Genomic DNA, 14255 nt, shown 5'->3' on the forward strand with positions numbered 1-14255 from the left:
ATAATCTTCAGATCATGGTACATCTTAGTACTTCCCAGATGAATAGAAAATCCGCTCTTTTGCTCTTTTCTCAATATATCTTGTCGCAACGTCCCCACATCTGGCACAATGACTCTACCCTTGAATTTCTATAATCTGTCTTGATCCCATGACACTCTCCATTGCTTCCCTTGTTCGATGGCTGGCAATACTTTTGGTAACACGTCATCGTTCTGATGAGCCTTTAGGAGTTCAGATTTAAAGTCACTTGAGATTTGTAACTGATTTAAGCAGACTCTTCTGACATCCTCACCAATATCCAACTTAAGATCCACAAACTTCTCCATCAACTCCTCTTCCATGAGTCTCATCCAAGATATTGTCAAGGATTTTCGACTCAAAGCGTCTGCCACTACATTCGCCTTTCCAGGTTGATAACTCAGTTCAAAATCATAATCCTTAAGCAATTCCATCCACCTCCTCTGACGCATATTTAGCTCCTTCTGATCAAAGATGTATTTGAGACTTCTATGATCAGAAAAGACACTAAACCTCACTCCGTACAAATGGTGTCTCCAAATCTTCAATGCAAACACAATCGCCGCCAATTCCAAGTCATGAGTTGGGTAATTCACTTCACGCGGTCTCAGCTGACGCGATGCGTAAGCCACCACGTTCCAGTGTTGCATCAACACGCAACCCAAACCCTTCAAGGAAGCGTCACAGTACACTTCAAACGGTTCATGCGGTTCTGGCAAGATCAAAACAGGTGCTGAAGTTAACCTCTGTTTCAAAGTCTGAAAACTCTCTTCACACTCCGACGTCCAAACAAAAGGCGCTTCCTTTCTTGTCAACTTGGTCATTGGTAGTGCAAGCCGGGAAAATCCTTCGATAAATCTCCGGTAATATTCGGCTAACCCCAAGAAGCTCCTGACTTCCATCATTATCGTCGGTCTTTCCCATTCCATCACCGCTTCTATCTTAGAAGGATCCACCGCTATACCTCCTTTGCTCACCACGTGACCTAGGAACTTTACTTTCTACTTCCAGAACTCGCACTTCGACAACTTAGCATACAACTTTCGCTCTTTCAGGATTTGCAGTACAATCCTCAAATGCTCCTCATGTTCCTTCGCCGTCTTGGAGTAAACTAAGATGTCGTTTATGAAAACCACCATGAACTTGTCCAGAAAGGGACGAAAGACTCTGTTCATATAATCCATAAAGACAGCAGGTGTATTCGTTAACCCAAAGGACATCACCGCAAACTCGTAGTGTCCATAACGTGTTCTAAACACGGTCTTAGGGATGTCATCCTCTTTCACCCTTATCTGATGGTAACTAGATCTCAAATCAATCTTGGAAAATACTCCAGCTCCTTGCAGTTGATCCATCAAGTCATCTATCCTTGGCAGCGGGTACTTATTTTTCATAGTCATTTTATTCAACTGACGGTAATCCACACACAGTCGTATTCATCCATCCTTCTTCTTCACCAATAAAACTGGTGCTCCCCATGGTGACACACTCGGTCGAATCAACCTCTTGTTCAGAAGCTCCTCCAACTGCACCTTTAACTCGGCCAGCTCTTTCGGGGCCATCCTATACTGCACAATCGACACTGGTCCGGCTCCCGGCACCAATTCAATTGCAAACTCAATCTCTCTTTGTGATGGGAATTTAGGAATATCCTCCAGAAATACCTCTGGAAAATCCCTAACTACCAGGATCTGATATAAGCCTTGGGTATCGCCCGAAGCAGTAGCAGTTAACAAGATATAACTGATAAACCCATATTTCATGAGTTCATTTGTGCTTAATTTGAGTGATTTACACAATCCTTCACCTACTTATTCACATTAATTGCATGGTTTTACTTTCCCTTCCTTATTACGTGATGTATGCGAAAAACATGTTTCCTAGGCTTTAAAATTAATTATTTTAATTACCTTTATTTCCATTCGATGCCATGATTAGTGTGTTGAGTAGTTTCAGATTTTCTAAGGCAGAATGACTTAAAGGATGAAAAAGGAAACATACAAAATGGAAGGAGAAGGCAAAACGGAGCTTTAAGGAAACTGGTATCCACGCGATCGCGTCGACGACGCGATCGCGTGCCAGAAGCGAAGACGCAGCGACGTGGCCGCATAACTAACGCGACCGCGCGCCTTAAGCAGAACGCATATGACGCGGAAGCGTGACTGACTCGACCGCGTGGCAAGGAAAAGCTCCGAATGACGCGACCGCGTGACCCACGCGGACGCGTGACAGAGGCCACGAATAAGAATTTACAGAATATGCCCCAGCGATTTTTGAAGCCCTTTTTGGCCCAGATCCAAGTACAGACAGCATAGACTAGAGGCTATAAAGTGGGGGAATGCATCCATTCATGGGAGGCTTTTCATAATTCACTTTTCATGATTTAGATTTAGTTTTTAGTGAGAGAGGTTCTCTCCTCTCTCTCTTAGAATTAGGATTTAGGACTTCTCTTAGCTTGTAAGAGTGACTCTCGATCCAGGTTTTTATGTTCCTTTGTGTTTAAGCTTCCCTTTCACTTTATCTATTTATTCCAGCATTTGAGTTAATTATTTACTTTTATAATTTATTTATGAATTATTCCATGTCACAGATTATTGTTTGAATTAATGATAATTGAGGTATTTTTAGTTTATGATTACTTGCTTTTATTTACGCTACCATTGCTTCCGATCTGAAGAAATTTTATTCCAGCAATTTATTTTTTCCCCCTTTTGGGCCTTGGTTAAGAAATCAGTAACTCAACAGTTATCAAACTCAGCGTAAGTGATAATCGTTATCTTGCTAATTGAACTGAACTTCAATAATCCCAACTTTTTCTTAGGAAATAAATAGGATTCGAAGGTCAAACTAATTAATCCCTTGACTTACCTTTGCTTCAAAGGTTAATTAAGTGGAATTAAGATACAATTTTTATTATTGTTGAGAGGGATAACTAAGTTGGACTTCTAATTTCTCTCACCTTGCCAAAAGTTGCTTTACAGTATTTATTTATTTTAATTGCCATTTATTTTACTTGCCATTTATATTACTTATTCCTCATTCTTGAAACCCCGAATTCACAATCTCCATAGCCAATAATAAGAACATACCCCCTTGTAGTTCCTTGAGAAGACGACCCGAGGTTCGAATACTCGGTTAACAATTTTTAAAGGGGTTTATTACTTGTGACACCCAAACATTTGTACGAAGGGATTTCTGTCGGTTTAGAGACTATATCTACAACGCGACTGTTTTTATGAAATTCTATACTGGCAAAAATCCCGACGTCAAAAATGGCGCCGTTGCCGGGGAATTGCAAACGTGTGCCTTATTATTGGTTATTGTAAATATTTTCAAAAAAAATAATTCTAAATTAAATTAAAAATATTTTTCTTTTACTTGTTTATTTGTTTTCTTTTTTTCACCCCCTTATTTCTGATATCTACAATGAATTCTCACCCCTCTCGCTTTAAGTTTGGTTCAAACTTTGTTGAAAGAAATAGAAACCACAGTAGGAATATGCATCAAGGTCAGATCAATCAAGGATGGATGGAGTCAAGAGGATATAATCAACCCTTTAGGCAACCACACCCTCCAAGATATCATGGACAACGACCATTCTACAATGCATACCCAGCTGAAAGATATGGTGGACAACCTTGTAACTACCAACAAGCCCCACCCCGTGCCTATAGACCATCCTCTCAACATGACCTCGAACCACCACACTCACAAGCTTCTTTTCGCCATTCACCACCATACGATCCTTATCCGCCCTAATGCCAATCCAATTACCCCCAAGAACCACCGCTCTCCCATACACAGTACCCATATCCATCAAAGTCAGAATCACAGGGTAGCCTCAAAGAATCACTAAAACAATGTACTACAGTCCTTCATCAACTGGAGCAAGCAATGGTGGAGAGGCTAAAACAATTGCCTTCCGGACGCTCAGCCCCTCAACAGACCTCCATGGCTTTATGCAGAGAATCCAATGAAGAAAGCAGTACGAAGGAGACGCTGGAAGCTCCAGTGAACAGCATAGAACATAGCTTCGTATTAGAACAAGTAGAGAAAGCTATCATTGCAGAAGAGGAAGAGTCGGTTGTCGTGGAAAACTCCTTCAAGGATGTTACAATTGACGCCGAGGAGGATTTTGCACCGCCTTCAATGCAAATATCTTATGAAGAACTGGACGGCATAACCTAGGACACAGGTTTCCTTGATGATGATGATCACGAGTCCTGTTCTCTCAGTGATGAACTTGCATCTGCAAGTGAATTCCTTGAGACAGAAGAATCTTCCCCAAGTGAATACGAAAATGATGCAGAGGTAGATTTCTCTCAACCTCCAATCTATGACTCGAGTGATGAGGAAGACACAGAAGAATTTGACTCAGACACAGATACAATTGAAGATCTTTGCAAAGAAGTGGAGGAATTCACAGAAAAGCATAAGAGAGTAGAACTTACAGAATCACCCGAAACACCTATCCCAAGGCCACTACCACCTAATACAAGCTTCAAGTGGGTACAATCCTTAACTTATAACTTTACTTATTCACTTGAATATGGTTTACTTGAAACAGATGGCTAACTTAGAGCTCTCTGCGGCTTTAAGAGTAAGAGGGAAATGACTCGTACTCAGAGCTGGTGCACAAGGTTCAACAAGGTTCCACGCTTCACTTCGAAGTACACGGATTGGTATCATGCTCAATTGCATGGATCACAGAGAACGTTTGGTCACCATGGTGAGATTTTACTTTTTAAACCGTCCGAAGGGAAACATGTAGATCAAGACGGAGGCGGATTTAAAAGCAGGGCTTGGAAACATGGACTCTATCCTAGCATTTGTCATTCCGGGAGCCTGATATTCTGTTTGAAGCTGCTCAGAAGCTTTACATGCCTAGTTTGGGACCCCGGAGGCTATTGGCATTCCAAGCACTGGTGGAGATTTTTGGACGAATTTAAACATAAGCCACCATAGCAGAAAGCTCTTCCAATGTCCAACTTAAGGACTTTAACTAAAAGTGCTAGGTGGGAGACAACCCACCATGGTATGGTCGCTTCTTTTTCAATTTATTTCTTGTTTATTGCTTTCATTTTTCCTTTTTCGTTTTAATATTAACCTGGAATCATGCATAACATTCATGTTAATCATTGCATCCTGCATTTTTCAGTTTAAAAAAAAAGGTGCACGACGCGACCGCATGCCCCATGCGATCGCGCCATATCGCGAAAAAAACCACCCATGCGACCGCATGACCCGCGCGGCCGCGTGATATATATATCGGCGTAAGGATCCAACGAACAGAAAGTTAGGCTGGAATCATGCGGCTCTTGTGCGTTTCGCACAAATTGGCCCACACGATCGCATGCCCCATGCGATCGCGTCACTTACACAATACCAATCCCACGCGACCACATGAGCGACGCGATCGCGTCGCATGGATTGCACATCACCCCAAAAGGAGACAGAGAGTTGCGCTGAAACGGCGCTCGAGTCGTGCGTTTAGCACAAATTCAAGCGACACAATCGCATGACCCACACAATCGCGTCACTCCTCTTCTACCCCACTCATGCGATCGCGCGCCCCACGCGATCGCGTCACTCCCACTTTCACCCCAACCACGCGACCGTGTCCCCCACGCGGCCGCGTGAGTTCGAAACTATAACTCCCCCAACCACGCGAACCCTATCAGAAGCGCAGCCCACCCCTAACCCTCTTCCTCCTCTCTGCTTCTTCTCCTTCCAGCCACCACCCAGCACCACCCAGCCGCCGCCACGCCACCACCTAGCCACCACCGCCGTCCAGACACCACCGCCGTATCAACCCCCCTCTTTCTTCTTCTTTCTTCTTCTCTTTCCCCCCTCTCCGCCAATTCCCTCTGAACCACCGTGTCTGCCACCGCCGCCACCCCGCAGTCTTTCTACCCCGTTCTAAATCCTTCGCCTCTCCAGGTTCTGCAACCCGCAATCCCTTCTATCCGTTCATCATTTTTCTGTATTTTTTTTCCGTGTATGTTCATGATTAGGACAAATAGTCTTGCATGTTGTAGTGGATTCTTAGGTTGTTAGGTAGCTTAAGCTGTGGTTAGTGGATCTAGGTCTGTTTATTTGCACTGTTCTTGCTTCTGTTTTATCATATTTGCAAATCTATTGCTGCTGTAATCCTGTTCATATGCTATATTCCTGGTATATTGCTGCTGTTGACATTGAAATTTCTTGTTTATATTTTATATATGTACCTACTGCTTGTTTATTCATTCATATGAACTGCTTTGATTGCTGTTTATTTTCCGGGATAATCCAATTTTAGCCGGAATGCTGGCCAAATTTCTATAAAAATAATTTCATTCTATCTTAGTTTCGCAATTTGAACTCTATTTTTCCACTGCTTTAACGAACCCATTGTATGAATGCCACGGCAGGCTTTTCTTATCCTCTTTGATTTCCTGGTTTCTAAACTGCTTCTGTGATGCTCTAATTCTAATTCTTCTTTATATCTCTTTGAATCAACATCCAACTGTTTTCCTTGTTTGGTTATGAGTTACTTCTGTTCTTACATGTGAATCCTTGTTACATGGAACATTTTCTTTATACCACTTACTTTAACCCACATTTTAATGTCTCACTAATTTTAATTTACTAACTCCTTTTTCAAATTCTACCCATACTAACTCTTCAAAATCTCTTTTCTAATCTTTCACTTTCCTCTAACTTTCTTACCATGGCATAATGATTATTTTTTCCATTTAACGTGAATTCTGATACATTTTCGATTGTACATTATTCCTTCCAAATCTTTACACTGCTATACAATCCTTAATGCACATTTACCTAACTCATTTTCATTCTCTTTTGCTGCTCTGGGTTTCCTGTGTTTCATTGCCTGATTGTTTTCCTATTTTTTTATATAATTCATGGTTTTCTATTTTTCAGGATGTCTACCTCACAGAGGAAAGGCAAAGGCAAAGCTACTGGAAAGCGCAAGATAGGAGATTCCTCTCAGTCTATCATTGACCTCATGCACGATTCCTCATGGCGGGAGAAACATTTCACACAACAGGAGAAAGCTGACCAGCTGCTCCCTACCACTGATCCAATGAAATTTGCAAACCGGTACTGTGAGCTAAAGTACCCGGCCTTTGCAACCTCCAGGAACCTTTACCTGGAAAGGACACTGAGGATTCCAGAAGAACTCCAGCAATACACCACTGAGCAAATCAAGCAAAGGGGATGGTTCTTTCTGGAGAGAGCACTGACAGAGGTCAATGCATCTTGGGTTAGGGAATTCTACTGCAACTACTACCTCACTACCCTAGATGCAGTGAACCTGAGAGGAAAGCAGATATTGGTCACTGAGGAGGCCATCGAGGACATTCTACAGCTCCCACCTAAGTCTGACCAGCCGGATGGTTACAAACAGGCTGAGGAGGACATGCGTTTCTTGAGGTTTGATTGGGACGCTGTCAAGGCCAGGATAGCTCTAGACCCGACTGTTCCTTGGGAGATGGGTCAGGACACCACCCTGCCCAAGGGTATCAAGCGGGTGTACCTAAATGACGAGGCTCGGTTATGGCATCAGATCTTGAGCAATTATGTGATGCCGAGTACTCATGAGACAGAGATTCCAGCTGCCATGATCACCCTCCTATGGTGTGTGATGGAGGGTAAGGACCTTTATCTACCACGATTTATCTGGCATTATATGGCCAGGGTCCACGTCCACGGCACCCTCCCATTTCCTTATCTGGTTACACAGTTGGGCCGTCGAGCTGACGTGCCATGGGAGGATGCCGATGAGAGACCACCGGCTGCGGACTGCAGGAAGATCATTCCTCACAGTAGGAACTTCATTGCTTTGGGCGCCAGACCATTACCTTTTACTGCTACTGATGATACTGCCCCACTATCTGCTGGACCCTCTTCATCCACTGCTGCTCCTGCTGCCACCACTGCCCCTCCACCTGCCTCTGAGCCCGTATACCGCCTCATCCACCACCTATTCAGACAGCTCAATCAGATGGAGCGCCGTAACTGGCGCCGGTATGAGAGATTAGAGCGTCGCAGCAGGTGACAATATTCGCATCTGAAGCTGATGATCCGACAGGGCGCTGACATCCCCTCCGAGCCAGACACACCATCAGAGCCATCCGGGGAGGAGGAGGATGAGCACGAGGAGGAGACTGATTTCCAGGCAGAGACCCATCAGCAGGCAGGCGCAGAGCAGACTGTACCACCCCAGGAGGTCCCACATCAGATTGAGGCTGCAGATCCTGAGATCCCGGTCCAGTCAGCACCTCCTCTTCAGCAGCCAGACTCTCAGCCCACCACCACCACAGAGCCCCCATCTACCATCCCTACCAGTGATGACACTCCTTCACACCCGGCTTGATTGAGCATCAAGGACGATGCTTCCTTTTAAGTGTGGGGAGGTCACTATCTCTGGCGTTTTTATTTTGGTGAACCACTACATCTCTTTTTCTTTTATTTTGGATATTTTTCTGTATTCTTCCTTTTTATTGTTATTTTCTGAGTACTTATACATTGCTACTTTGATGTATTTCTACTCTATTTCTGCATTTTGCATTTTTAGTTCATATTTTAGCTATTTAGTTTATTTTAGTTATTTAGTTTAGTTTGCAATTCTAACTTATTAGTGGATTAATTAGTATAGTTTACTTTTTTAACATAAGATAGCATAGTCTAAATTGAAAAATATAAAAAGAAAGTAAGCTAAGAAAGTGAACATAACATATTCCAATCCATAAACCTTGTATATAGCATTCATGATGTAGTTAAGCTGACAACATTTCATCAAGGAGGAACATTAAAACTTTAAAAGCTACCCTAAATAATTTTTTTATGAGAATAATGGGAATTTTTAACTAAACCTGCATACAATATATAGATGATATATGATGCTTGAGTTAGAGAACACACAGCCTGTGAGTCTTGAGCTTGATTGTATGGTTGCATTCAAACCATAATTTTATTCCTGTGTGTTTCGCTTCTTTTTATTCTGATGTTCTTTACTTTGCTTTAATCTATATGTCTAATTATAGAATATAGAATGTAGATACATACCAAAAGAATGATTGAGGCCATCATTTGATTTTAGCTCACTTACCCCAAAAATAGCCTGCCTTTTACATCACCTTGTTAGCCCCCCTTGAGCCTTTTAAAACCCATTTATTCTATTTAGCCAAATTACTAGCCTTAAGCAGAAAAACAAAAGAAAATCCCAAGTGAATCCTTGGTTAGCTTAACATAGAAAATTATAAATAGAGTAAATTGTGGAAAACCTTTTGGGAACATGGATGATAGAAACAAAAGGTAGAAAAGTTAAAAAAGAAATAAAATAAAATTTGTGAAGCATGCTTAAAAAAAAAAGTGAAACATGAGCATGTAACAATAAGTGAGATAATATGGGAGAATAGGTAAAGAAGTTTTATCTTGCTAAATATGTATGTTAGGTGAGATCTTAGTTCAATTGAGGATTCACTTATTAGCTCACTTGAGCCTATATATAAATCCTTACCTTTACCTTGACCCCATTACAACCTTAATTAAAGACCTCATGACTTTTTGGTATGACTATATTCTATAATTGTTGATTGGTTAGATGAAGAACAAAGCTATAGGAAGTAAGAATGAAAAGAAAAATAGAGTGGATAAACCCAATAAACACTGAGTGACTAGAGAGTAAACACAAAATCCAGTGAGGGTTCTATAACTCATCAACATATATCTGTGCTTATATTTACTAATTGTTTTGTAAGTTTGTACGATATTTCCCTTCCCATCTCATTTGCTAAAATGCTTTATTATTCCCATATATATATACATGACTCCTTGAGAATGTGAACTAACTTGATTACATGTAAGCTTTATATATGAGTGAATAAGTTAGAGTTGCATGATGCATCATTCATTTAGGTAGTTGCATTTAAATTAGATTGCATTGCATGACATTCCATCACTTTAACCTTAATTATTTACCTTGGATTTAGCATCAGGACATGCTAGTGTTTAAGTGTGGGGAGGTTGATAAACCCATATTTCATGAGTTCTTTTGTGCTTAATTTGAGTGATTTACACAATCCTTCACCTACTTATTCACATTAATTGCATGGTTTTACTTTCCCTTCCTTATTACGTGATGTATGCGAAAAACATGTTTCCTAGGCTTTAAAATTAATTATTTTAATTACCTTTATTTCCATTCGATGCCGTGACTGACGCAACCGCGTGGCAAGGAAAAGCTCCGAATGACGCGACCGCGTGACCCACGCGGACGCGTGACAGAGGCCACGAATCTGAATTTACAGAATACGCCCCAGCGATTTCTGAAGCCCTTTTTGGCCCAGATCCAAGTACAGACAGCATAGACTAGAGGCTATAAAGTAGGGGAATGCATCCATTCATGGGAGGCTTTTCATAATTCACTTTTCATGATTTAGATTTAGTTTTTAGTGAGAGAGGTTCTCTCCTCTCTCTCTTAGAATTAGGATTTAGGACTTCTCTTAGCTTGTAAGAGTGACTCTCGATCCAGGTTTTTATGTTCCTTTGTGTTTAAGCTTCCCTTTCACTTTATCTATTTATTCCAGCATTTGAGTTAATTATTTACTTTTATAATTTATTTATGAATTATTCCATGTCACAGATTATTGTTTGAATTAATGATAATTGAGGTATTTTTAGTTTATGATTGCTTGCTTTTATTTATGCTACCATTGCTTCCGATCTGAAGATATTTTATTCCAGCAATTTATTTTTTCCCCCTTTTGGGCCTTGGTTAAGAAATCAGTAACTCAACAGTTATCAAACTCAGCGTAAGTGATAATCGTTATCTTGCTAATTGAACTGAACTTCAATAATCCCAACTTTTTCTTAGGAAATAAATAGGATTCGAAGGTCAAACTAATTAATCCCTTGACTTACCTTTGCTTCAAAGGTTAATTAAGTGGAATTAAGATACAATTTTTATTATTGTTGAGAGGGATAACTAAGTTGGACTTCTAATTTCTCTCACCTTGCCAAAAGTTGCTTTATAGTATTTATTTATTTTAATTGCCATTTATTTTACTTGCCATTTATATTACTTATTCCTCATTCTTGAAACCCCGAATTCACAATCTCCATAGCCAATAATAAGAACATACCCCCTTGTAGTTCCTTGAGAAGACGACCCGTGGTTCGAATACTCGGTTAACAATTTTTAAAGGGGTTTGTTACTTGTGACACCTAAACGTTTGTACGAAGGGATTTCTGTCGGTTTAGAGACTATATCTACAACGCGACTGTTTTTATGAAATTCTATACTGGCAAAAATCCCGACGTCAATAACCCTGACACTCTTCCCCGCCACAATGCACTATAACAGAGTTCAGGTAATATCCTGCGGTTATCACTGCCCCACTATCTCCTTCCGGCATAAATCGAATAGTCTGTTCAAACCAATCCAACAAAACTCGATTTTTTGATAACCAATCAAACTCCAAAATCATCTCCAACCCAACCATAGGTAAACAGATCAAATCATGTATAAAATCTCTACCCTCAAGCTTGAAACCTACTTGTCTACAACCTGATCTAGTCAAAATTGTCTGATGCGGAGTATGTACATGCAGATCAAACGGCAACTCTGACACTTTCAAGCCTAACTCTTCAACTTTAGCAAACGAGATAAAAGAATGCATTGCTCCAGTATCATATAATGCAATTAAAGTCTTATCACCAAATAAATAAATACCTTTCATCAACGGATCTGCCTTGGAAGCATCCTTGGCATTCACAGCAAAAACTCGCCCCTGGTGCTGACTTTGACCCGCAGTCGGGTTCTTCCCACGAGTGCAATCCCTCACAATATGACCAGGAAAACCACAGTTGAAACAACAACCTAAACCAATCTTGCATGAATCATAAGGGTGAAAACGCCCACAACGCACACAAGTCAAATCCGGGAAATTCTTACTCTGATTTCCTCTCCCCTTAGCATATTGAAACTGATTCTGAGTATTCTTTCTGAAACCTCCTTGACCTTGATGCGCATTTCCTCCACTCTTAAAGCTTTGACCTCTTGGATGATAATACTTGCCATGCCCTTTACTACTGCTTCCTCCATGAGTGTCCTTGGACGCAGCCACTGTCTTAGCATATTCCTCCACCGCCCTTGCTTTGTTCACCAAGTCGGAGAAGACACGGATCTCCATAGGAGCCATAGCAGTCATAATGTTGTCCTTCAAACCCCTCTGATACTTAATACACCTCCAGCTCTCGAAGGTCTCCGGGTCACCCTGACACACCCGAGAAATTCTACAAAGCTCTTCGAACTTGTTGGTGTACTCAGCCATAAACATGGAACCTTGTTTTAGCTGCATTAGTTCTATCTCCTTCGCTTTCCTTGCAGTGGATTGAGTGGATATCTCTTGGATCCCTTAATCGGAATCTTCATGGTATAAGTTAGAATTGATGGCGGCATTCAAGAGAATCCGGAAGGTCTAAACCTTGTCTGTGGTATTCTGAGTAGGATTCAAGGATTGAATGACTGTGACGAGCTTCAAACTCCTGAAGGCTGGGCGTTAGTGACAGACGCAAAAGAATCAATGGATTCTATTCCAACCTGATTGAGAACCGACAGATGATTAGCCGTGCTGTGACAGAGCGCGTTGAACATTTTCACTGAGAGGACGGGACTGTAGCCACTGACAACGGTGATGCCCAACATACAGCTTGCCATGGAAAGGAGTAAGAAGGATTTAATGAAGACAGTAGGAAAGTAGAGAGACGGAAGGGACAAAGCATCTCCATACGCTTATCTAAAATTCTCACCAATGGACTACATAAGTATCTCTATCTTTATTTTATGTTTTATTCATAAATCATCCATAACCATTTGAATATGCCTGACTGAGATTTACAAGATGACCATAGCTTGCTTCATACCAAAAATCTTCGTGGGATCGACCCTTACTCGCATAAGGTTTATTACTTGGACGACCCAGTGCACTTGCTGGTTAGTTGTGCGAAGTTGTGATAAAGAGTTGAGATTGCAATTGAGCGTACCATGTTGATGGCGCCGTTGCCGGGGATTATTGAGTTTGGACAACTGACGGTTCATCTTGTTGCTTAGATTAGGCATTTTTCAGAGTTCTTAAGAATGAATTCTAGTGTTTCAAGGTGATGTTCTTATCATCACCAAAGCTGATTGATTCTCATCAATTTAGCTCTTGAATGTAATGTCCTGCTGAAGCTTGGCTAGCCATGTCTAATTTCTTTAGACTGAAGCTTTAGACAAACATTGCATGATTCCTGGAATTCTCATTAAGAATTTTGATACCTTTATTTTCTTTTCCACTTAATTTTCGAAAAATCCAAAAAAATTACAAAATCATAAAAACCAAAAATATTGTATGTTTCTTGTTGAGTCTAGTGTCTCATGTTAAGTTTGGTGTCAATTGCATGTTTCTGTTCTTCTTGCATTCATTCATGTGTCTTAAGTGATCTTCAAGATGTTCTTGATGATTTCCTTGCTCTGATCTTTAAATTCTCTTGTCTTGAGTATTTTTGTTGTTTGTCATATGCATTCCCATTTTGTTAGTGTCAGTAGTATACAAACTGCTAAGTTTGGTGTCTTGCATGCATTGTTATTTGATTTTAGTTGCGTTTTGATTATTCTTCATCATTAAAAATCCAAAAAAAAATTTAATTTGTTTCTTTTCAAGTCAATAATACAGAGAATTGAAGATTCAAAACATACAGCAGAGGAATTATACAGAAAAAGCTGGACGTTCAAAATGCCCAGTGAAGAAGGAAAACTGGCGTTTAAACGCCAGCCAGGGTGCCTGGTTGGGCGTTTAACGCCCAAAAGGGTAGTGTTTTGGGCGTTAAACGCCAGAATGTGCACCATTCTGGGCGTTTAACGCCAGGATGGCACAAGAGGGAAGATTTTGTTTTCAAATCAAATTTTTTTCAAGTTTTCAAAATCTTTTCAAAATCAAATCTTTTTCAAATCAAATCTTTTCAATCAAATCTTTTTCAAAATCAATTTCTTTCCATTTTCAAAAATACTTGCTATCAATTAATGATTTGATTCAACATTTCAAGTATGTTGCCTTTTCTGTTGAGAAAGGTTCAATGTTTGAATCATATCTTTTCTTGTTAGCCAAGTCATTAATTTTTAAAATCAAATCTTTTTAAATTGTTTTTCAAATCATATCTTCTCAATCATATCTTTTTAAAACTATATCTTT

At 40.5% G+C, this 14255-nt stretch overlaps 1 protein-coding gene across 1 annotated transcript; it reads right to left on the bottom strand.

The window, feature by feature from the left end:
- Nucleotides 1–11342: 11342 nt before the first annotated feature.
- Nucleotides 11343–12383, bottom strand: LOC130980730 (uncharacterized). Its single transcript, XM_057904379.1, has one exon. It carries the CDS (start codon nucleotides 12381–12383, stop codon nucleotides 11343–11345), a length of 1041 nt encoding a protein of 346 aa, XP_057760362.1.
- Nucleotides 12384–14255: the final 1872 nt, after the last annotated feature.

Source organism: Arachis stenosperma, chromosome 5, assembly GCF_014773155.1.
Source record: "Arachis stenosperma cultivar V10309 chromosome 5, arast.V10309.gnm1.PFL2, whole genome shotgun sequence".
In the NCBI taxonomy this organism is placed as follows: Eukaryota; Viridiplantae; Streptophyta; class Magnoliopsida; order Fabales; family Fabaceae; genus Arachis; species Arachis stenosperma.

Bases quoted from the DNA above. Each gene is read 5' to 3' on its own strand.
- LOC130980730 (XM_057904379.1), bottom strand. From the start codon at position 12,383: ATGCAGCTAAAACAAGGTTCCATGTTTATGGCTGAGTACACCAACAAG.